Source organism: Psammomys obesus, unplaced genomic scaffold (genome assembly GCF_907164565.1).
Source record: "Psammomys obesus unplaced genomic scaffold, mPsaObe1.curated_primary_1811, whole genome shotgun sequence".
Taxonomy (NCBI): domain Eukaryota; kingdom Metazoa; phylum Chordata; class Mammalia; order Rodentia; family Muridae; genus Psammomys; species Psammomys obesus.
The window spans coordinates 1,275,648-1,301,093 of record NW_026589732.1 but is presented as its reverse complement, the minus strand read 5'-3'; the positions used below and the strand labels follow the sequence as shown (position 1 = coordinate 1,301,093).

Below are 25,446 nucleotides of genomic sequence, written 5' to 3'. Positions count from 1 at the left end.
TAGAAAAGTGTGTAAATTAGAATGCACAGCGGTCAGTTTCCCAGTTTAATGGCACATTCATAAAATATATAGTGCCTGAAAACCTACTACTTATGCCAATGACTTCTGGATGAACACCAGAAAGGAAACTGATTTTAGAAAATTAAACGTAGCTTCTGGAGGTAAAGACAATGTTCTTACCAAATAAATAATAGCTACAAAGTTGTTAGCTCCAAAGTTCTTAAGGATAATAAATACAAACATACTTACATACAAAGACCTAATGTAGGATGTATTTTTAAGTATTCATTTCCTACCTTCTGGCATAAGCTTTTTTTTTCTATATACACATAATTTGAATTGGATTACTATAGAGATAAGCAAGCAGTTATTTATACATTAGTTATGGATAGTTCTTGATTACCACAGTATCCTCAGAATAATACGGTTGAAAAATCGCAATCACTGAGTTGTCATAGACTGGCAGAATGCCACTCTACCATGTGACCTTTTCTGGTGTAGTAGCAATTTAGTAATAAAAGAAAGAATTACTTGGTTTTTGAACAATCATCTGATTGCTCTGAACATGAAGATGATGACTGATACAGAAATTTAGTAGTAGTGAAAGACATGAAACTTCTTTTCTTTTATTAGACAATGGTACTACAATTAAAAAAAATTCTCTCTGGCTACTTATTTTGTAAGTACTTTTATTTAACATTCCTATGTACAGCTTCATTTTACTATTTTATACATAATACTATGTAAGATTAGAAAAACACTTCAAAGTAGAGAGCATACATGTTCATTTTAAGTACAAAATATAACTGTACTAATTAATTAACATTTAAAATTCCTTTTTTTTTTTTTACATGCTAAAGCTTTGGTGGCTTCTTCTTTTTCTTTTTAACATTCCTTAGAATTATTTACACACAGATATCTTAAAATTTCTTACCAAGCGGAATGACAAAGGTTTATATATCTATTGCATGGAAAATTTAGATGGAATAAATTAATCTCTAAAGAAAGAAGCTGCTTACTGCAACTCAAAACTTGGTCTAATTTATTTTAAAATATTTAAACTGAGTGAGTAGTCAGCTGTGCAGCTCATCTAAAATGAAAATATAATAACACATCAAAGTACAACTGGATTATTATTGCCCTAGTGTTCTCACCTTACTGGCACTGAGGTAGACAGACCCAAAGGGCATCCTCAAGTCACACAACTGAACACACAAAGCGCGCCTGTACATCTGTTTCTGCAATGTGGGACACTGTTCACTAACTTTTGCCCAACTAGTTTTCCTATCTATTGTATTTTGGATAATAAACATACATGAATAACTGAGTGTTATTATTCATAAAATTCAAAGATGAATCAACACAATTTGCTATGCCAGATGAATTGAGAGTTTATATTGTGCATTTCGACCCATATTGAATTTTATCAGGTGCTAATTATTGTTTTATGAGAACAACGGCTTAGTGCATCTGCTGTTTAATTCCCACTTCCCTATTCTCAAATGCGTACATCAAAGAAAATAAAACACTCAATCTTAAACAGCCCCTGACAGCAGACCAAGACTCAAGTGCTCAACAGACAAGGCCCTTGCCACCAGTTCTCATATTTCCACAACAATGAACAAACACAAAAACAGCGCTAAGCGGCCTTTCCTCCTCCTCAGCTCCCCTTGGCCAGTTGTCTGCCTTGTACTAGAGAGAGCCCTTGAACGCAGCCCTGCTGGGAACACAGCACAGGAGAAAGGATTAGCCTTACTAACATGCTAGCATTTGCAAAAGGGAAGAAAAAAACCCCCAGTACTGTATTTGGTATATGAATAACCAAAATGTATGAGCTGACAAGAGACCAGGACAGGCCTGGGGCTCCCCGGGAGAAAATGTAGCTGTGATGAGTGACAGGGCTTTCAGGAAATATGTTCACAATCACAGACAGTGAAGGCCATGACCTAGATCGTTTAAGAGCTTGTCCTGTCAAATTATCAAACGCTTCTTCCTCTCTGAATAAAGAGTGACATAAGTGAGTGTCAGAAAGCTGCAGGCTGACAAGCCAAGCATACAATAACAGAATGCACGTCACATACATGCTGAACACCGCCACTGCTAGCGGCAAATCTTAATGAGAGCGCGGCCAGCCCAGGAGACTTGGGTCCCTGCTGGCACAGCTACTCATCCCACAAAAATCCTTCAGCTCCAAGTCAGTTAGGCTCTGACACGACAACTACAATTACGAAACACAACTTTTTAACAGAATCCTCTGGTGCTTTGTCAAAGCCTCCGTTGTTAAGAGCTGGCCCCTTAAGTCACTGTAGCAAAACAAAAGATTTAATAAAACAAGCAATGTTCATCAATGGTGAATAATTTAAATAGAAAAAAAAAATAAAGAGAATATATTGTTTAAACATTTTGCTTAAAATTTGTTAACTAAGAAGTGATGGCGAGAAGAATAATCCAGTCTCTGGCTCAACCATCAGTGTTACTCCCACACTTACATTGTTTTAGGCACCTTCATTTCAAAGGATGACCCTATGCTGAAGCCGATCAGCAGACTCTTCACATAAAGATCCTCAAGTCATCTATCTGCCCAAATACTTGCCTAACCACTGAGAATGTATGCGATTCCTCTGGCACATATTTATGTAAGCTGGAATTTACCTCAGGAAAAAATTAAGAGATTATCTTAACATTTAGCTTAAACTAAAATTCTACATTAAGACAGTTATAAGGACTAGCATTACAGAAATCTACAATCAGAATTTAAGATGTTTTAAGGTTGTTGACTATATTTCTGTTCTGCATAAAAACTGGCTATTCTGGGTAAGGGGAAGCTATAAAACACATAAACACAAAGATGTCTATACATATATACACCACCTGCATATAGTAATGTATATATAATATATATATATTTTTTTCCATTTTTTCAATAATCATTTTTATCCTAGGTCAAATTTTCATCAGTCCCTATACTCAAAATCTTCTATAATTAGGAAAATTGACAAGTGTTTTTGTTTTTTTGTTTTTTTTTGCAGAAAATATTCATTTTTTTTGTATTCTCCTAAGTTAAGTGCAGTTATAAGGGCATAAAGTTTCTCAGATTATATTTCAGTTTTATTGGAAAATGTAATTGTCCTTATTTTATAGAAAAATATTTAAAATCACACAGGCACACAAAATCTCAATACACTCACAGATACTTTGTTCTCTTAAGTGGCATTTGTTTTTTTTTTTTTTAAATGATCTTTGTATAAGGAATCACAAATGTTTCTGGAGATATTCTATGACTCCAGATGACAGACATAGTGCATTTTACAAACAGCTGTTAATCTTCTAACATGTGCTGTTTTTAGCTAAGGATGATGCAAAGTAAAACAATAGGAAAAATGAAGACAATGAATTATACAAACACAGCAGATAAAATTAGACATGCCAGAACCAAATACATGTCTGGGTTCAAATCCTGGCCCTGCTACTTACTGTCTTGTGTGTCTCGGCTTTCTTATTTATAAAGCAGGGCTCCTGGAGCTCTCTCCATCAGCTGCTGTGATGATTAGAACTGATAGAATTAATTCTTCAGAACAATGCCTGCTAAACAGTAAGCACTCAACTGTTATTACTTATTACAACAGCCACATGAGATTGGCCCTGTGTACTTTTATTGAAGCTTTATGACCATGGACAAATGGACATCAGTGAGGCAGCTCAGATTCTACGGAATAGTGGTCAACTCTTCATGTTCAAGCTTATAGGAAAGCAAAGACTACAAAAACAATTCTAAAAAGAAAGGATAAGCTAAACAATTTTATTTAGATGTAGCTGGAAAAAAATCAAATTGGTTAGCACCAATTTTAAAATAATAGAAAAGGATATTGGATCAGATAGTATCTTATCTTGTATCTTAGAGCTAACTTCTGACTACAGAAATTTTAGTTTGACCACTGGTGAAAATCAAAAATATTCCTCCCTATTTTCAAAGTAACATGTCCTTGCTTAATTTATTCAAACTTAGTTGTCCCCCCCCCCCCCCCCGTGGGGAAAAAAACAATAATGGTCACAGCATTTTCACTAGCATTTCCTTTTTAGCAGTAACCAGGGGTTTTTGACCCTTGAAGGAAAGAAACTTGGAAGATAAATCATCTGTCCTTCTGGGAACCTATCTTGCTGGCATGCTGTTGAGGTGTACAGTGAGTCTGACTGACAATCAAATTTCTGGTACCAATCTTTTTTGTCACAGTCTCACATAGGACTGTACTAAGAGTAAGTCCTTTTCTAGCAGCACATGGTTCTCAATGAAACTGAAGATGCTTAGGAGGACAGGCTCCCTTCTTGAGAAAGAGAACTAACTATCTCTATCCTCTACTGGCATATTCTTAGTTTCAACAAAGACACCATACCATTAAGCTGCTAGGCTCACTACTAGGGCCAAGTGCTAGACAGTGAGGTATGTACTATAAGACAGCTCAAAAGGGTGGGAGAATTCTTCAAGCTAGAGATGCTGAGAAAGGAAATTGATTAACAAAGTTTCAAAAGAAGGCTGGATTCTCCTTCAAACTTTAAAGGTGTTAAGGTACATAGCCTCAATTTAAAATGTAGAACATGAATACGTAATCACAGAAAGTTCAGATACGCATTTATTAAATAACTGGCTTGGGAACAGTTCCAACGAATGACTAATTCTTGGCTTGGGATTTATTCTCTTAACAATGAAAACATAAACAATTTTCACTAAAACTATCATGAGGACAGAAGTAGAACTAGGGAGACGGCTTATTTGGTAAATACAGCAGCTGCGCAAGCCTAAGGGCCCAAGTTCAATTTCCGAGCCTACATAAAAAGTTAGATGCAGTGGTACATGTCTGCAATCTGAGCTCTGCCGTGTTAGTACTTCATCAACTGGACGTACACTCAGGTCATCTGAGACAAGGATACAAAGTAGGGCAACTTCTGTGGTAAAATGGGAGGAGACAAGAAAATCCCCTGAAGTTTGAAGGTCAGCTAGCTTAGAATGTGCAAGCAGCAGCAGCAGCAGGCCCAAACTGGTATGTACCTGGTTCAGCAAAACAGACATGAAGGTATGGGCATAAGAAGACAAAGTTAAACTCTATTGCTCTATTTACTTTAAAAATATTTATTCAGTGTACATGTGAATTATACATGCTGTGGTATGGAGGTCAGAGAACAACTTGTGAGAGTATTGTCTTTTTCTATCACGTGGCTTCTGCGGACCCAACTTATGCATCAGGTTTGGTGTGCAAATGCTTTTATCCACTGACCCATATTGCTGGCCCCTACTTGATTTTTTAACTTATAATATGCTAAAAGTATCAATTGTCAACAAGGTTCCAGAAGTCTTTTGTGAAAGGGCAGAAAACCATAGTCCCGGGTGAGAGGACCATACTGGCACGCTGGGTGGAAGAAGGTGTCACTATTGGTGTGAGTGTGAACTGAAGGCCTCCATACAGAGAAGAGGAGAAGCCTGCAAAGAGTCCTAGCAAACGAGGAAGAAACAAATACTATCAGCTCACAAGTACATGTGGGGTAGGGGTTAAGAGTAGCTTGACCAACATTCATGGGTTGGTCTGGTCTTCTGGCACAAGCCTGGAACCTCAGCACTGAAAAGACAAAGAGGGCTGACCTAAAACAACAGGGGTCAGCACTCAGGTAAGAATGTGAACAATATCTTAGCAACAATTAACTCTTAAGTACAAATAAGCACCCATTACTCTGTAGAAATGTACGCAATTAAGAGCTTAGTGACACATTCACCTAATATCAGCCTTTCTGGTCTCTGAAATTGTGCTAAGAATCAATCCTTTCATCCCATACATATTTACAACAGGAAGTGAAGAAGGTCCAATACGTCATTTTATTATGTTGTAAATAACTGAAATGTTTTCTAAATTACTTATATGTTTGTGTGTGTGTGTGTGTGTGTGTGTGTGTGTTTTGAGATAGAGAGAGTTTCTCTGTGTAGCCTTGGCTGTCCTAGACTCCTTTGTTGACGAGGTTGGCCTTGAACTCATGGAGATCTGCCTGCCTCTGCCTCCCCGAGTGCTAAGATTACAGGCATGTGCTCCTAAATGCTAGAATTAGAGGCCACACTACAATGCCTGGGTTACTTTTTAAATATATAAAAAGACCTAATAAAACAAGCATTTTTAAAGTGCTGGGAGGCATGTGCTTATTGTCTCAGATTATTTATTTTACCGTTAGTAAAAATCACTGACAAGACTATCAGACCAGGTTTCACATATACATGTAAGAGTACATCTATTTTCATCTAAACATATATGAATTCATGTGTAAATTTTACATGTTACTATATGTCTTTAAAACCAATCTTTATGTACTAAGTAAATGTAAATAAAGAGGCTAGCATGGGCTTAAAACATCTGTTGATGTTTCTTCCTGATACATTCTTCAGTAAGATTACATCTGAGATTCGAAGCACTGCTTTGCTTGGTAAGTGTCTAGTGGGATAGGACAATTGTATTTAGGGAAAAATAAACATTCTTTCAAAGTCAGCTGTGGTGGTTCACACGTTTAATCCCAGAACTTGTGTGGCAGAGACAGGTGTATCCCTGAGTTGGAGGCTGGCCTGGTTTACAGAGCGAGTTGCAAAACAGCTAGAGCTACACAGAAAAAAGCTTGTCACACACACACAAACAAACAAACAAACAAACATTGTTTCAGGTAGGTTGGCTGATGGTTATAAACTGGTACACTTGATGAATGAGTTATGTTAAAAATACTCACATCAGCATAGTGGCCTGTCATATCACATCGGTCACATCGTTTTTTCCAGGAAGATCTTTCAAGGCATCTGTGGGTAGAAGACATGGGCAAGGAGCAGTCTAAGCAGAAACGGGCTGGGCAACCATACTGGAGGTGTCCTCTCTCCGAGCAGAGGCAGCAGGGCCGGACTTTCTATGTGGCAGACAAACACAAACTCGCTTTAGCAAAACGTGTAAGTCTCAAATGGCAAAGCACTGGTATTGCTTCCTATATAAAAAGTTATTTCTAACTTAAAACCCAGTGAAGGTCCAACCTTGAGCACAACTGTAAAATCAGACAAATGCCTGGAGTCAGAGCTTGAACACAGCTATCAATCAGTATGTTGCTACCACAAAGTCTTCAGTCTGCACATATGTCCATAGGCACTTCCTTAGCATATTGTGTCTGACAGAGGCAGAGTCATAGAGCAGAAATAGCTAGCAAAACAGAATGAGGAGATCTGGAAACCAAGTCACAGAAGGAACAGAGAGGGCAACAGTGGTACAGCTATAACAGCTGCTGGGAGAGGGGCTGGGCAGCGGAGGGAGTGTGTGTGCAGGTCACTGCACACCATGTAAGTCTAAGAATCCAGTCTGTGTGTTCCAAACAGATGTGCTTGCTTTGCCATTACTACACACATATAAAGAAAACAATTATAAATCTCTAACAGTGAGAATTATCCCATAGTGAAATAGGCTGCCTAAACAGGAGGAAGTTTTGAATGGAAAGGAAATCACTTCACTCAGTCTTCTCAACATATGGACAGGATAAGTTGAGGCACAGAATATGAAGTGATTTGCACAGCCACACAGACACTACTCATTGCTCTCCGTCCTGTCCCAGGCTCACGAGCTTCCTGTAATCCAACATACTTCAACAAGAGCTGAACCTAAGGCCACAGTGTTCTAGGCCTAACAGTTTGAGTCTAACAAGGGAAGAAGCAGCATGTGTCTCACGTACTTGTGGTAAGGGGCAGTTTTTTGACAAATGGCCACGTTTATCACAATTTCTACATATGACATTTTTGTTGGCTGAATAGTATCGGTTGGTCCATCTTCCAGTTGATCTGTTATTGCCTATCTTGGCCTAAGGATAGGGGAAAAAAAATCAAGAATTAAAATTATTTCAGTCAGTTTAAGGAAACCTACCTATTCTTCCTATTTTAAGTCAGTTCCATTACTTTGGTGTGACAAAAGAATGAACAGACACCTATGTTCAACCCAACACCCAAAGCAGACTCCATTCCCGTAAAGGTGGGCACGAGGCTAGCTCTGTTTCTTTTGCACTTGCCCACGTGATTCCCTCTCCCTTGTTATTCTCCACTAAGGCTTTGGGTCTAGCAGGACTACTGACAGGCTTCATTTAGCCATTGCTAATGTCTACATCTAAATATATGCCATTTATTTACAAATGAGAGGCTTGCTTAAAGTTTTAGTTAGGGAATGATACTTTGATGTTTTTGTGCTTTCAAACATTATAAAACCATATAACCACCAAATATATATCCTTCTTTTAAAAAGTACAGGGCTTCCTCTACTGCCTATAAAACTAATTATAATTTCTAAGAGATAATATTCTTCCACTATAGTCCTTGTACATTCTGCTACAGAATAACCCAATTGTAGCTGTCTCTTATTCTAGTCAAATTCTACTGTCTATGAAAGAATATGAGCAAAGCACATTATATGAAATACCTAAAGAAGAATATGCAAATCCCAACCATGCGCTTATCTTGTTTGGCAGAATTCCATCTTTAAAGCCAGGCATGGTGGTTCATGCCTATAATCCCAACACTTGGGAGGCTGGGGCAGGAGGATCTCGAGTTCAAGGCCAGCCTAGGCTATGTAGGAGACCCTGTCTCAAAAAAAGAAAACACATACATAAATAAATAAATTCCATTTTTGAACAAGCTTCATTTTTTACCTGTTATTTTCTTGAACTGATTGTCAGTTACCTCCAATGTAGTGAGAGCTTAAAACTTGACTATCAAGTTGAAAACAACTTTTTCATTTATGTATTTTTTTTAAGCATTTGCTACAATAAGGCTAATAATTGACACAAGCACCTGCCACATTCTAAATATAGACTGACCATTTCCTTACACTGAAGAAACAGTTATTTCCGGTATAGACCTTACTTGTACTATGCCATAGGAGCTTACAAAAATCATTAAGGCAGAGAAGAAACAGAAATGGGTATTAAATGATTATAGCTACCCATCAGCTGACAAAAGTCAAAGTTCAGTTACACTTCTGAAAAGTTAAATCACGTACATATTAAAACCAAAATTTCTCTTCTGAGCTATGGGAACATGTCTCTTTAAAAAAGCTTATTCCTTTTCAAAAATTGTAGTAAAAACAAATGGAAACATAGAGCAAAGAACAATATTAACCTACTACTCAGATATTTTTTAAAATTGATTTTACCTCGATGTCTTTGTCACTGATGAACCAGTTTACATCATCTTCTCCTAGAAAATGAAACAAATGTTACTCAGTTTTAGTGCCTTAAACCACACACAGACAATAGGTCTTCAATTTGTTAGTACTCAAACTGGACCCTAAAGGTATAATGAGAAATGCTCAATATCTTAAATTCTTATACAAGTTTACAATGTTACTTTTCAGACCTTTTATTTGTTTATTTAAAATTATGTGCCTACCCATAAGAAAACGTGTATGTGGCCATGGAACCTGGAAGAGGGTGTTAGCTCTCCCTCTACCTGTAGTTAGATGGTGTGAGCCTCCCCACATGGGTCCTGGGAAATGAACTCTGGTCCTCTGCAAGGTTAGCAAGTGTTCTTATCTGCTGAGCCTTCTCTCCAGCCCCCCAAATTAATAGGGACTGAACCCAAGGCTTTGTGCATGCTACGCAAAGCAGTAATACCACTGGAGATAGATGGGGTTTTTGTGTGTCTGTGTGTGCACCTGCACGTGTGGTGCTATCTTTTGGGGGAGAGGGTGTTGGTGTCCTACTCTTAATACTCCACCTTCTTTCTTTGAGACAGTCTCTCACTGAACCTGGAGCTTGCATTTTTTAACTAGGCTGGCATCAACCTCTGCCTCTGCTTCCCACCATCCTGAGGTTACAGGCACGTGTTCCCACACCCCACTGTATACACGGTTGCTGTGGATTTGAACTCAGGTGCTAATGCCAGTGCACCAAGTGCTCTTACCCACTTGAGCCATCTACTCAACACTTTAACAGCACTCTATCAGTTGTGTGACTGTCAACAAATAGTTAACAACTCTATACCTCATATTTTTTGCCTGTGAAATATAGATAGTAATATTGATATTTTCCCTGCCTACCTAAAATCTTCTGTATTTGTGAAAAATGCTTTTGTATATCAAGCTCTATAGATACAAATAAAAAACTAAGCGGACAGTCCAAACACCCAAAGCAGATGCAGAGAGAAATTTATCTCAATTTCCTTTCCTGACCAAGCAAAGCTTTCCTTAGAGGGCAAGTGTTGCAATGTTCCCACCCCTTTCACTTTTCTAGATGCCAGACACTGAGGCATTCCTAAACCTTTTTGTGAACAAGCCTTAGACTCTTGTCTATTGACCCTCTAGCCTTGGCTTTTGGTGACGCTGGTATATAAACTCTGACCACTATCTCTATCTAAACTCTTCAACAAATTCCTCATTATCGAGTCCTCCCAGCAGTGTGAACACATTTTGCCTTCTCTTCCCTTACTCTGTGCAGACAGAGTGGAAAACTCACATGGTCTCATTAACACCGAAGTCGGAACAAGAGAAATTCTTCATTTCAGCATCAGCATCAACAATGTCTACCAGTTTTTCTAGGTGACTCTCACTACAGCATCTAACACTTTAAAAAATGACATCTGTCTGTCTATGTGCACCTTCACATCTATGTGTATGAGGTCAGGGGCCAATTTGAGGGAGCTCGTTCCCTTTTACCACCATATGGATTTCAGGATCACACTTCAGTCATCAAACTTGCAGGTGAGCACCTTTGCCTGCTGTTATTTCGTCTTGCTGGCCTCCACTATAACATTAAAAAAACTCTGGCCCTTAAAAATGGGTTCACTTTGTAGGTTAGGAACTTTGCAAAGCATTTACAAAGTCAAAAATAGTAACAAAAAGGAGCAAAACAAAAGGCTAACTATCCAGACACTTCTGGGTGGGGTGACGCGTGCAAGAGGCAGAGGAAGCAGGACTGCTGCAAGCTTAAGGTCAGCTTGCCCTATGTAGTGAGGACACAGTCTATGTAAGTGAGCTTAGGCTAGCACAGACACATAGCAAAACCCTTTTTCAAAACAAAAGCAAACCTCAAGCCCCCAAATATCCGTAAACCACTAAGTATTAATCTAAAAATACAACTGTAAAACTGGAGGACTAACAACATTTTTCTGTGTCAGCTATTTTCTTTTCTTTGCATTGCTCTTTTACAAACCTGTAAATGCCTCCTATTCCTTTGGTCCCTCTCTGGACAAAAAGGAAGGGACCTATGACTAATGCAGAAGCTAAGAGGTGTCAACAAAGGACTAAAAGCCAAGTTATGATTTCCTCCTCCGTCCAACCTTACTACTTTCACCTATCTCAAAAACACAAATCAAGCTTGACTCACTTCTCTGAAAAGAATTTTGAAGAGACATGAAGTAATTTACATTTTTTCAGGCCTACCAGGAGTAAGTGTCTAGAAACATATTTTAAAATAAAATACCTGTACTAAGAAAATCATGAGGCTGCTCGACAAAAAGGCCAATCCAGGAAAGCCGAGGTGCTGTGCTGCTGCTGCTTTTCCTTGTGGAGTCTGGAGGCTGCACACATGTACTGAGAGTGAGGCTATATTAAACAGCAGCAGCTTCATTCCTTCACCCGCCATTCAAAAGATGCAGGCAACCAACCCGTGGGCTGTAATTTTCAGAGCTGTCCTATGTATCTCAGCGACTTTCATCATTAAAATTTAATGACCCTTTGTAATCACTTCAATTGTGAAATTCATTTAATTTTTTCTTTTTATATTTTTGGGGTGTGTCTGCATACATACTTAGGCAGAAGCCATAGGTTGACATCGTGTGTCTTCTTCAATAGCTCTCTACATTACTTTTTTTGAGGTTGGGCTCTCCAATTTGGATAGAGTTCACCATGGAGGCTGGGATCTGCCCTGTCTTTTCCTCCTCAGTACAGGGATTATAAGGTATGTGCTGTACTAACCCATTTCCCCAACTTCACAAAGATGACTTAATTTTGTTCTCAAAAATTAAAATGCAGGCTGGGCATAGTGGGGCATGCCATTAATCCCAACACTTGGAAAGCAGAAGCAGGCAGATCTTTGTGAGTTTCAGGACAGCCAAGGCTACATTGTGAGCCTGTCTACCAAAATAAACCAAACAAAACCCAACCAAAAGTGAAATGCAGGGGTATACATATACACCCTTGACTTTCATTCTTTTCAAAACTGTTTTGGCTATTCTAGGCCCTTTGATTGTGGGTATAAATATTAGAGCAAACATGTCACTTTTTGTAAAAAGTCTTCTGGGATTTTGATTGGTATTATGTTGAATCCACAAAACAGGTTATTACAATATCAAGTCTCCATATAAACAAATATATCTCTTAATTTACTTTGGCTTAAGCGTTTATGGTAATGCTGTTCCAATTTTTTGATTATATGTTTATAAAATATAACTGACTTTTATACACTTATTACATTGTGTAAATTTGTTGTGGCCACTTAGTTTTAGAAGCTTGTGTTGTATGCTTCTGTCAGTTTTCAATATACATATTTACACTACCTGTAAATAGACAGGTTTATTTCCTCCTTTCCTAAAATTTTTGTTCACTGGGACACACATATACACATACCTAATGTGGAGATCAGAGGACAACTCTTGAAAGTTGGTTCTCTTTTCCTCCATATGGATCCCAGAGGGATGTAACTCAGGTTGTGGGTTAGGCTCGGCAGCAAGTGCCTCACCTTCTAGAACATCTTGTTTGTCCTTGCTCTCTCCCTGTCAATTCACATGCTTTTATTTTTTTTTCTCTTATGTCACTGCTTCTTAGAGGATCTCCTACAGAATGATGTTAAGTGTAGGTGTTGACAGAAAATCTTTGCTCAGTTCCCTACCTTAGGAAATAAAAAACGTTTTCTTTTACAATTGAGTACTCTGTTTTTCTAATGAAAAATTTATAGCTAAAAAAAGGTCTATTTCTAGTTTGCTGAGTTTTCAATATGAACAGGTGGTAGATTTTATTGAATGCCATTTTTTGTAACAAGCTGAGATATCCATGATTTTTCCTATTTCTTCCTGGATAGCCACAGTAATTTAGTTTCAAATGTCAAGCTGACCCTTTATTTTGGAATTAACTGAGTTAATATGTAGCATCTTTAAAAATAAATACACTATATATATATATGTAATTTATAATTACATTCGTACAGAAATGTAGCTTGGATGTGGAATTATTCCCAGAGGCTCATGGTTTACTCACTTAGAACCCAGCTAATGGCACTATTCTGGGAGGCTGTGTGACTTCTGGGAGGCAGGGGCAGAGGTGGGCCACTGTGGGCGGGCCTCTGAAAGTCACAGCTGGATCTCAGTTCAGGCCTGCCCTCTTTCTTCCTGTCTTATGTCATGTGAAGAGCCTGCTCTGCCACCACTGCATAGTGATGGACTGAAATCCCAAAACCATGAGCCAAAATAAATATTTCTAAGTTGTTCTATTAGGTACTTAGTGATACAAAAGTAACTAATACATGGATATTGATTTAGAATTTTCTTACAATATCTTTGTGTGGTTTTCATAGTGGTGTAAGTCTAGACTCATAAGAATTGAGAAAAAATTTGTGTCCTTCCTTAAATATGTGATAGAATTCACCAGTTATCTAGGCTAGTCTTTCTTTGTGGGTCAGGAATTTTATTTGTAGAAAAGTCTTTAAAAAGAAATTCTATAACTTTAGTATTTATGTATTCTTTTATATTTCCTTTTCTTCTTGGGCCAATTTTAGTAATTTGTGAAAGTTTTCATCTACATATTATTAAATACTTATTTGTTTCTCCTTTATTGTAACTTTTATTCAATTGTTTCTACTGTCCTCCCACTCTCTCATCTGTCTTTTCTGACAAATCTCCCATCATTTGTATCTTTTTGTTTTCTTTGTGCCTGAGTTTAACTAGGGCCATCTGTGTGTGACCAAGGAACAATTGGAGCCTGGCAGCCTAGACTCAGCAGACCACCAGGTGGTTCTAGATTTCCTCAAGCTGACAATTGAGATTAATTACCTCAGCTGGCTTCCAACACGTGATTCTCCTGTTTCAGCCTCCCACTGATGGGGTTACTGGCAGGTACCACGACAATGGGTAACTAAGTTTTTAAAAAACTTAGTTACAAAAAAAGCCTGCTAGACAGTGGTGGTGCATGACTTTAATCACAGCACTTCGGAGGCAAAGGCAGGCAGATCTTTGTGAGTTCCAGGACAGCCAGGGCTACACAGAGAAATCCTGTCTCCCACTTGCCCTCCCCCACCCCCCAACACAAAAAGCCCAATATTATTTGGGAAAATAGGCCATTTAGCAAAAAGTGCTGATTTCTACCAACAACTAACGAATTTATGACAACACTGCCCAGTATTTATGTGAAGTAGCTTGCAAAGCTAAGTTTGTAAATCCCTTCGTAACCATGAATTCATATACTATACAGAGTAAGCTAATAGGGAATGGGGAAAAGAAAGCCACGATTAGCAGAAACCTGCAATCCCCATGGCATCAAAATCTGACTTTCTCAGCATTTATTTTTTATTTGCATTCTAAGCCAAATTTGACTGCATTGAAACAACACCTTTCCACCACTGAAAACAGTGAAATTGTCAAAGAAACAAACAGAAGGGTTCCGTTGTTGCCCACTCTCCCTTTTAGTGCTCCTAGTATTTAAAACTCAAAAGTCCTGTCTGAAACACTTCTCATGTTGCCCATAATGGAAATTAGCAAATATGTCCTTCCGAGCAGGTCATTTCTTTAGTTCCTTATGCAGTCCAAATCTCTATGGGAGATTTGAAATAGACACTTCGTAGATAACTCAAATTCCTAACACTAAAGTTCTTTCTTCCTCACTCTTGGGGTAGAGAGCTTGCCAAACACTGAGCACTGGCCTTAGCCCTCAGTACTGTAAACCAACAAACAACCAGACATAGGAAACAAAAAACTCCCTAGTTTTCCTTTTCTCCCTGTTACCATCTACCTCAACAACTTGTACCATAGTCTGTTTTTCCAAGTCAGTAACCCTCAAATCTTTACTTTTACTTAGCATAAGATTACTTACCAGATCCTACACATTGTTTATCCCAAATACCATCAATGCTATTTAGCTCTGGGCCAAATAATTTCTGACATAGATTATTAAAATAACTTCCCTTCGTCATCACAAATTCCATCTTATTTTACTGTATTGGAATACAACAGAAATGTGAGCACATTCTATTTAGAGGGCCCCTTGCTGCCTATACGACAAATGCTGAAGTATGATACAACACTGCCCATGAGTTAGTCCTTCTTTTTTGGCCCCACTGTTTTATTTTATTTTATTTTTTTGGCCCCACTGTTTAAGCTACACCTAATAACCCAGTAATTCCCCCACTGTCCTACTATACTCTGCATGTATAACCTCTAAAGACAACTCGCCCAGCCCCATTTTATTTGCTTGGTACCTGGACTGGCTTTAAAACTTTTCAATTACTGTCATCTGTCACTTTTTTAAAACTGGAGAGGATCAGTCCCAACTTTGTAACATTCTGGACTTGAGCTGTGGCATCTCTCTTTGTAGCCTCAAAGCATGACCACCTAGTTACCAGGGTACTGATATCTCCTTAATAAATCAGGGGTGGTGAGATGACTCAGTGGTTAAGATTCTCAGCACCCCCATCAGGTGGTTCACAAAGCCTGTAACTCTAGTTCCAAAGAGATCTGCACTTCCACTCATATATGCACATACCCCCACACACATGTAGACATGGAACTAAAGTAAAAATAAACCTTTAAAAATCAACCAATAAGTTAACTAAGTAACATTTCTCTCGCCGTTAATTTCCCTTTGGTAAAGTCTTCTCCCTCAATGATAGTGTAAAAGCACATTATCTGCATCTTTTAGGCTACTACCTGAATTAAGGGTTATACTAATAATTCATTCCTCTATGTCAAACCTCTCTGTAGACTGAGACTACATCTGTTTTATCCATGTATCCACTGATCACAATATCTTGCATAATTGAAATTAGAAAAAAATCACATTTAGTCATATGCACTCTTGTATGATTAAGGATTATTCTGAATTGGTACATGCAAACTAATATACCATTTAATTGGCTGCCGATGTATACAGTAAGTGTTTAGTAAGATAGTTAAGAAAGAAGAATAGAATTTTTAGTGTAAATACTTTAAAGAATTAAAAAGAACTGTAAAAAAAAAATCACCATTATTGAATAACAACACTGATAGGCCCAGAATCTACATAAAATGTAAGATAATAGCACATTTATAAATAATTGTGCCTCTACTTAAAAGTAGATTAAAGGTCACAAAGACAAAGCTGTCATGTATTGTCATACCCTTTTCTGAGCCTAACTATACTACACCAGATCCCCTCTGGGATCGTCTCATTTCTATTAAGCAACGGAAACAGCTACGAGTGAACTTAGGATTCCCAACTTCATCAGCAGCATCTGTTACTTCAACGGAAACCTTTGAGATACACACAATGCCACATTAAAAACCCCTGAGGGCTCAGCCATTTTATCCACCTGCATCTTCTCAGACTGTGCATTTGTGTGTGCTTTCCCTTTCTTTTGTTTTTTTTCCTCATCTTTACAGTTTTTCATCTTAACATCAGGCAGAAAATCAATTTAATCATTATAATTTTGTGCTATATAAGTGGCGATGGCCTAAAGAAAACAACATTTCACATAATTTTAAGAAAGGAAATGTTCATCTTATTTTTCAATCATATTAAATTTACCAGAAGCAGCTTATATTTAAAATTATGTGTAAAAGATAAATGAGGATTTGACTTTTCTTTTTTTAGAGATAGAGGAAGAAGAAGAAAGAGGAAATAAGTGCAGGTGCTTAGCTGGGAGCTACAAAGAGCTCTTACAAAGTTTATCAGTCATTTAAAAGCCTATTGCCAGAGGGAAAGGACACAGGATAGTTATCAAATAGCCTCTAATCCCTACGCCCCAAGATTTCATCAGTGAGCTACCAGGTCAAGAGATTCTTAATCAGAATCTGGGCATGTTGACTCAGGCCTGTAATCTTAGTACTTGGGAGGGAGAGGCAGGAAGATCAAGAGTTCAAAGTCATTCACAACTACATAGGGAGTTTGCAACCAGCAGCGATTATTTGAGACCCCGTACAAACAAACAAACTCCTAAGAACAACAACACAAAATTAATTCTAAGCAACAAAAACACAGTAAACAAAATGATCAACAAATCAACAATACAGTGGGATATAGAAGTCTATTTCTTCTTTTAAAGATATCAGCAAAAGGGCTGAAGAGATGACTTAGAGATCGTCTTCCAAAGGTTCCAAGTTCAATTCCCAGCAACCACCTGGTGGCTCACAACTATCTATAATGAGATCTGGTGCCCTCTTCTGGCATGCAGGTGTACATGCAGGCAGAACACTGTATACATAATAAAGACATCTTTTAAAAAACTCCTACTAGTAAAAGGTATCAGTAGATGATTATCTGATTTCCACTTCTACAATCCCCTACCTCCCACCCAAAGTATCTGTAAAAAGACAAGCACAAATAACCCAGAGGCTACTTTTTTTCTTTTGTTGACTTTAAAAAAAATTTTTTTTATATTAATCACAGGTTATTTACTCTGTATCCCAGTCGAAGCCCCCTCCTTCATTCCCTCCCAATCCCACCTTCCCTCCCTCATCTCCTCCCTGCCCCTTTCCAAGTCCACTGATGGGGGGGACCTCCTCCCCTTCCATCTGACCCTAGCTTATCAGGTCTCTTCAGGACTGGCTGCAATGTCCTCTTCTGTGGCCTAGCAAGGCTGCTCCTCCCTCAGGGGGGTGGGGGGTGGTAGGGGTCAAAGTGCCAGCCACTGAGTTCATGTCAGAAATAGTCCCTGTTCCTCTTACTAGAGAACCCAGTTGGATACTGAGCTACCATGGGCTATATCCGAGCAGGGGTTCTAGGTTATATCCATGCATGGTCTAGAGGCTACTTTTTAAAAGCTTTACAGGTAAGGCTTAGAAGCTGTACAAAATGTGTAGCCCTCTGCTGGCATGGAGGCTGGCAGTCTCAGACTATTGTTTCAGTTGTTCCATCTCTTTGACTACTTCCTTGTCTCCTTCCAATCCTTTTCATTCTTCAGTGTCTGCTTTTGCGCACATTCTCTCCTTGATAAAACAAGTCACCACACCAATAACTTGTTTCTATTATTATTGTCGGGGTCAGATTTGCTCTGAATCTCTCTCTAGATGTCTAGGTTGACATTTGTGATTTTTCTTTTTACTTTTTGTGATGTTGGGGAATAAAAACCGAGGATCTTAAGCACTCTGATATAAGTCATTATAAGCATAACACATCCAAAGCAAAACATCTTTGCAACTTTACTTTAAAAGGGTTCAAATACCCCCCCCCCTTTTCCAGAGCTGAGGACTGAACCCAGGGCCTTGTGCTTGCTAGGCAAGTTCTCTACCACTGAGATAAATCCCCAAGCCCTCTTTTTTTTTTTTTTAACCTGTGTAGTTATTAATAGCTCAAATGTAGCTTTCCTTTCAATCCAATAATCACTCACTCTCTAAACAACTTGGTCTTAAGTTCCACAATACATACCTTTCCTTCTGTCTGAAGGGCAGTTAAATCTTTTGTCTTCCTCATAGTCTTCAGAAGTTATTCATTATATAAGATTGAAGGCTGGGGCCCCAGGGATCTTTTCTGAGACTGTTTCTCCAACCAAGGACCATGAATGGATATAACCTAGAACCCCTGCCCAGATATAGCCCATCACAGCTCAGTATCCAAATGCGTTCCCTAGTTAGGGGAACAGGGACTGTCTCAGACATGAACTCAATGGCCGGCTCTTTGACACTCCCCTGTCCCCCAGGGAGGAGCAGCCTTGCTAGGCCACAGACGAGGACATCGTAGCCAGCTCTGAAGAGACCTGATAAGCTGGGGTCAGATGGAAGGAAGGAGGACTACCCCATCAGTGGACTTAAAGAGGGGCAGGAAGGAGATGAGGGAGGGAGGGTAAGATTGGGAGGGAATGAGGAAGGGGGCTATGGCTGGGATACCAAGTAAATAAACTGTAATTAATATAAAAAATAATAAATTAAAAAAAGATTGAAGGCTGTTCTACTGGTACACCTTCAACCTCATTTACATACAGAATAGGCTTTTCTCTAAATGATTTTATATTTCATTGTCAATTTTTATGAAAGTAATGCATGAATTTTATAAAAAAATCTTAACAACACTGAAATAATATATTAAAACAAAACAAGAGCAATGAACTTGATATCATACTGACTGTTCCACTAAAGAATTCTCCCTCTCTCTTGTTTTTTGTTTGCTTTTTTTGGAACAGAGTTTCTTCATGTAGCCTTAGTTGTCCTGAAACTCGCTCTGTAGACCAGGCTGCCCTCAAGCTCAGAATTCAAGAGATCAGCCTGCCTCTGCTTCCCGAATGCTAGGATTAAAGATGTGCTTTTAATTGAAATAACCAGCTGGCTATTTCAACTTCCATCATTCACTCAGTAAATATTTAGTCACATACCAGATAGCATTTTAGGTGCTTAGAAAATATTGGTCAACAAAATAAATTCTATTTGGGGGAAAAAAACAATACATAACAAAAAGTAATAATAAATGATGTATGTGCTGGGGTCATAAGTGCTTTGTGAAAAGAACAGTAGAGCTAGCAGAAGAGACTGAGTGTGTTGGGTATGGGTTACAAAAATTTCATGTGGAGTGGAGAGTCGGCTTCACTCACAGTTAAGCAAAACTTATGAAAGATGAGACAATAAAGACACACTTCTGGGTAAAAGCATTCCAAACAGTAGCAAGTGCCATGGCAAAGTGCTCATGAAACAGCAGGATCCAGTGTGGCTAGAGCAGAGGGAATGTAGGGCAGCAGGGTAAAGCAAAAGAGGTAGAGGAATACACCTTTAGAAGGTGTAGAACAATATACAAATTTGTTAGTAAAAGGGTTGTCACTGGAGTACTATGGGCAGAGGGATGATATGATTTGATTTGATTTGTAAAGAATTATTCTGCTCAGAATAAAAACTGGAGGCAAGTTATGTGAGGAGGGGGACAAGTTAAGAAGCTACTGTAGTAATTCAATCAACATGTAATAGGGCCTCTGAGCAAGCTAGAAGAATGAGAAGTACAGTAACACACTTTGAACACACTGCAGCTGATAAATTTGTGGGAGAATTAGATACAAATGTAAAAGAACGGAGTCAAGGGTGACTCCCCAGTGTCTGGCCTGGGAAAGTAAAGGAGCTGTTACTGTAACAAAACCTGCAAGTAATATGTCCAGGGAGTTAAATTTAGTTTTGGACAGGTTGGATTTGTAACAGTTGGATTTAAAATATTGAAATGAAGAGGAAGAAGTTGCTATTGAATCTGTAAATCTTAAATTTAGGAGACAGAGGACTGGAAATAGAAAGTTCCCAATAGAGGCAACGGGGATAACAATCAGCCTAAAATCATGAGACTGCCAAGGGACTGAGTTCAGGTTTAGCAGAGGAACAAGGATTTAAATCAATGAACTGGGCACAAGAAGCAACATACGTTGGGCTGACTGGAGATATCCAAGTCAGATAAAGCCTGAGAGCTGACCTTGGATTTATTATCAAAGCCATTGGTTATCTCAATGAGAGGATGGATAGAATGATACAAAAACCTGACTGAACTCAAAAGAGAACCGAAGGAGATAATTCACAAACAGTAAGATAAGCAGATGTGTGAGGAGTATGATCCCCACCTCTAAATATTGGTACCCTATCAACCTAAAAACTTGTATCTTCTACTTTGGCACCAAGTGATCCACTCTGTGGGGGATTTCAGACACTACTTGAACAACCAGCTACATAAGTGACTCATGTTCCAATTTAACCCAGGGGAGAATATATCTGATTAAATTGTTCTTAAATTCCAAACACAAGTATTCATTAATGTGCCTATAATAACTATTACTTACATAAGCTAAGAGCCAGAAAGCAAATAAAAGGCACAAGGCTAAAATTACATAAAACTGTTTTCAAAGGAGAACTTACATTTTTAAATTTAATTTTATTTATATATTTATTATAATTTATTAACTGTATCCCCACTGCAGCCCCCTCCCTCATCTCTTCCCAGTCCCACTCACCCTCCCTCTTCTCCCCCTTTGCCCTTCCCCTAGTCCCCTGATAAGGGAGGACCTCCTCCCCTTCTATCTGACCCTAGCCTATCAGGTCTCATCAACACTGCCTACATCATCTTCCTCTGTGGCCTGGCAAGGCTGCACTCCCAGGGGAAGATGATCAAAGAGCCAGCCACTGAGTTCATGTCAGAGACAGCCCCTGTTCCCATTACTAGAGAACCCACTGGGATACTGAGCAGCCAATGGGCTTCCTTTGAACAGGAGATCTATGTCCTCTCCATGCATGATCCTTGGTTGGAGAGAACTTAAATTTTATGTAAGTGTATAACACCTCAAAGAAAATATGTACTAGACCTAAAGTACACATCTTTTCTAATTCTCACTAACAGACCCTCTCGCAGCTAGAAAGTCAAGACTGAAACAGGACACAGCACATAAATTCAGTTGCTGATACTACGAGAACACCCGCTTTGCAAACACTATTCAAGTCCTCGCAAACGCAGCCCTACTTCTAACACAGGATTACATTTGATATAGAGATGAACAGTATGTGAGGAGCAATGCCAGCTTTCTATTGAGGTAACTCTGACCAAGGTAGTACAAGAGTAATACCTCACATCTGCAGTTGTGGTTCCTCAGCGTGAGTCACCACATTAGACTGCATTGGGCAGAGACAGGCTCCATCTTACTCTCTTAGATCTCTTATTATTTGCTTAGTGTCCAGTACACAGCAGGGATTCCACAAACACTTTCTAATAAATTTTGAAGAATCAAATGATTAAAAGTAATTTTTATTAAAATGTTTATTTTTACATTTTATTTATGAATTTTGTATGTGCTCTGGTTGCACACATGTGGTGCAGGTCAAAGGACAACTTGCAGGAGTTGGCTCTCTCCTCTGGGTCCTGGAGGCACATCAGCAGGTGCTGTTACCTGCCGAGCCAGGGAGCTGGCCCTATTCTGATCTTTACAGATCATTACTATCTTCCAGGGCATTGATTACGCTTGTACTTACATGAATAGCACTGACAACAATGCGGTCACTTTATAACTTGGTAAAATATCAGAGTAGATACAATTTTGATTTTGAATAGCATTCAATAAAGGTAAGATAGCCCTTTATGGAGTACATGGAATAGTTAAGACAAATTTATTACCTACCAGCCTGTTCCTTATAGTGCTATAACGTATGGGCAGTAAGACCAAGATGTAAAAGAAAAGACAAATTAAAAAAAAAGAAAAAAAGAAAATGTCAAAAAACAGAACAAGAGAAACTTTTAAAATATCTTGGAATCAAAAAGGGGCAAGACTACCGTGCAAGGAAACACTAGGTATGAATTGAAACCTAGGTTTTTCAGAACACACTAAATGATTGCATGCTAAACATTTTCTCTCTTGAGATTTCAACTTCCTATTTGTGAGCATGAAATCTAGCTACCACATAATCTCTAAGACAAATACCCTCACATCAATTTTAAATGTATCTGTTTCCTCAAGTCCCCAGACAAAAGTCAGTCACTCCAGATCCAGATAATTTTCTCTATTAATTTCACTATCTTTCAAAATCTCTGTAGGTTCCCATTCACACTACAGAGGGTACATGTAAGAAAATTTTGATAATGGAACCTTCAAATTACAAGGGAAAAATTTTAATTTATATTTTAATTTTGTACATAGAAACACATGTGAAATATTTGTCAGTTATTCATGCCCCCTTAGGAATACACAATAACTTCCACTTCAGAAAAGACAATGTGTGTTTATAATCCATGTGCAGTATGCACTATTGAAGCCTACTAGGCAGGTTTAAAGCTGTTTTTTTCAACAAGGCTCACAAGTCCTGAGGTTAAATACACATGAATTAAGGATGTTTAATCCAACTTAAGACACCATCTTTTCATATTTAAAGCAGTTTCCATTAAACAGAAAAAATACAAAATACATGAGCTATCTCTGAAAAGAAAGCTTCCACAGGCTAATATAAACATTAAAAGAAAATCACTTAGACTCATATGGTGTTTATTGTTATTTCTTAAGATATTGTTAAAAGCAAACTATTTAATGGAGCAGAAAGCTGAACAAAAAATCCTCTTACTTGTCATACATTTAGAAAATTTAACAAAAAAACCATGCTGAGCTATAACTATGGCTAACTACATAAAATATAAAAGTATAGTTATTGGTGTGTGTATAAACACAACATTTGTATGCATGTACACAGAAAAATAAACAGTTAAACAGCTTCTACCTGTTTTGTGTAGTCCCTTTCAGATATTGTCACCCAGAGCTTTGGGCTCTGTTGCTGTCTAACTTGAATTCACAAAACTCAATGGCTCATGGTTTTCAAAGCTTAGAGCAACGTTGGCAGAACAAAGTCGCTTTTTCTCTCTCTCTCCTTCTCTTTTTGGTGGGTACAAGTACGGAGACCACAGGAACAGTTAAATTCATGGCCTGGCTGGTCTACCACACAGTCGGGGGAATTCTTTAAATAGAGCCTGTCACTCTCTTGGCCCATCAATGGGATTTCCTCCTCGAACTGCTGATTCGTTCAGGTACACAACAGAGGAAATTTCAGTTAACCTTTGTTTCACCCCAGGGAAAAATCTGTCTGAAAGTATAAAATGAATAGATTAAAAAAAAAGTAAGCTGCTCAGCCCCACGGCTGTTCTCTTAGTGCTCAGCACAGCTTAAGTTAAACAGCAAAAAGGGACAGAGGAGTGCTGCATTCCCAACGGAAATGCATAATACAGGGAGGGTATCTAGTAGGTCAGATCTTATTTTGATGACTAAACCAAACTGTCCTTTCTGTTAAATAAACTTGAAATCTTCCTTCTGATAATCTTATGAGGCAGATTTTTCTTGTGTCACCAAATCACTAAACTGTTGCAATCTGAGTGTCTCTTAACTAAACTGCATCTTCAATCTTCTTAGCAAAAAAAAAAAAAAAAAAAAAAAAAGGATTCTTAGGAATATTTTCAAACAAAACTTGTTAAATTTAAGCAGAAACTGGGTGCTGGATAAGAACAAAAAAATCAACTAAATGAAAAATCTTGTTGAATTCTCTTCTATTATTCCTTTCATAATAAAAATTTCAAGGGAGGAAGGAGACATAGAAAACTCATTCTGAAGTAATAGGAGTTCTTGGAGAGGCCAGAGTTGGCTCTATAAATGTGGAAAACCATGGGGTAAAGGATGAATACAGAGAAAATATAAGTTAAACTGTTTTCCTATGAGACTGAGATAATTTAAGTTATATACCATTAAAAACATGAATATAAATTTTGGGATATGGCGGGTGAATATACATTGGATACCTATATTATATTCAAGTAGTAAAACTGTCAGATTTTATATTAGTTTTTTCATATAAAAAAGAACTATAAATTAATTACATTATATAATCATCTATGTATCTATGACATACAGCCCTTCCCATCTGAGACTGTGTATGAAGGAACCAAGAATTTTGTATTAACACCCACCTCTCTCTTTTTTTTTTTACACTTCAATTATTTTTTAAAAAAATTAATTAATTAAATTTACATCTTAGTCATAGGCCCCTCCCTCTTCTCCTCCCAGTCCCACTTTCCCTCCCACATCACCTCTTCCCTATTCCTCAAAGTAGGGGAGTCCCCCCTATCCAGACACCCCAGCTCATCTATTCACATGAGGACTGAGTCTTCCTCTCCTGTGGCCTGGTAGGGAAGTCCCATCAGGGGGAAGTGATCAAAAAGCTGGCAACACAGTCCATGTCAGAGACACCCCCCACTTCCCTAACTAGTGGGCTGACATGAAGCCTAAAGTACCCATCAGACTTTTCTTCTTGGGGTCTGTGCATTGTAGTCTATCCTGTACTATATGACTAAAATATGCTTATAAGTGAATATATACCATGTGTATCTTTCTGGGTCTATTACATCACTCAGGATAATCTTTTCTAGTTCTATCCGTTTGCCTATAAATTTCATGATTTCCTTGTTTTTAATGGCCAATGAATACACCACTGTGTTAATGTACCACAGTTTCTTTATCCACTCCTTGGATGAGGGACATCTAGGTTGTTCCCAGTTTCTGGCTATTATGAATAAAGTTGCTATGAACATGGTTGAGCAAATGTCCTTGTTGTATGGTGGAGTAACTTTCGGGTGTATACCCAGAAGTGTATAGCTGGGTTTTGAGGTATAGCTAAAATAATAGAACTTTTGGAGGTATCTCCATACATGACCTCAAGCTATACTACAAAGCAATAGTAACAGAAACTGCGTGGCATAGAAATAGGTTGGGTGATCAAGATAATCAGATTGAAGACCCAGAAATAAA

The 25,446-nt window shown here is 38.2% G+C and overlaps 1 protein-coding gene across 4 annotated transcripts in view; it reads right to left on the bottom strand.

The window, feature by feature from the left end:
- The window catches only part of Zcchc7 (zinc finger CCHC-type containing 7), a 182,291-nt gene that overhangs the window by 25,953 nt on the left and 130,892 nt on the right, over positions 1–25,446 (bottom strand). For all 4 annotated transcript variants that reach the window (XM_055605239.1, XM_055605238.1, XM_055605240.1 and 1 more), the window contains exons 3-5: positions 9,198–9,241; positions 7,732–7,857; positions 6,754–6,924 (exon numbers count right to left, since the gene is read on the bottom strand). In XM_055605239.1, coding sequence (XP_055461214.1) covers positions 6,754–6,924; positions 7,732–7,857; positions 9,198–9,241 — 341 coding nt within the window. The remainder of the gene's footprint in view (positions 1–6,753; positions 6,925–7,731; positions 7,858–9,197; positions 9,242–25,446) is intronic.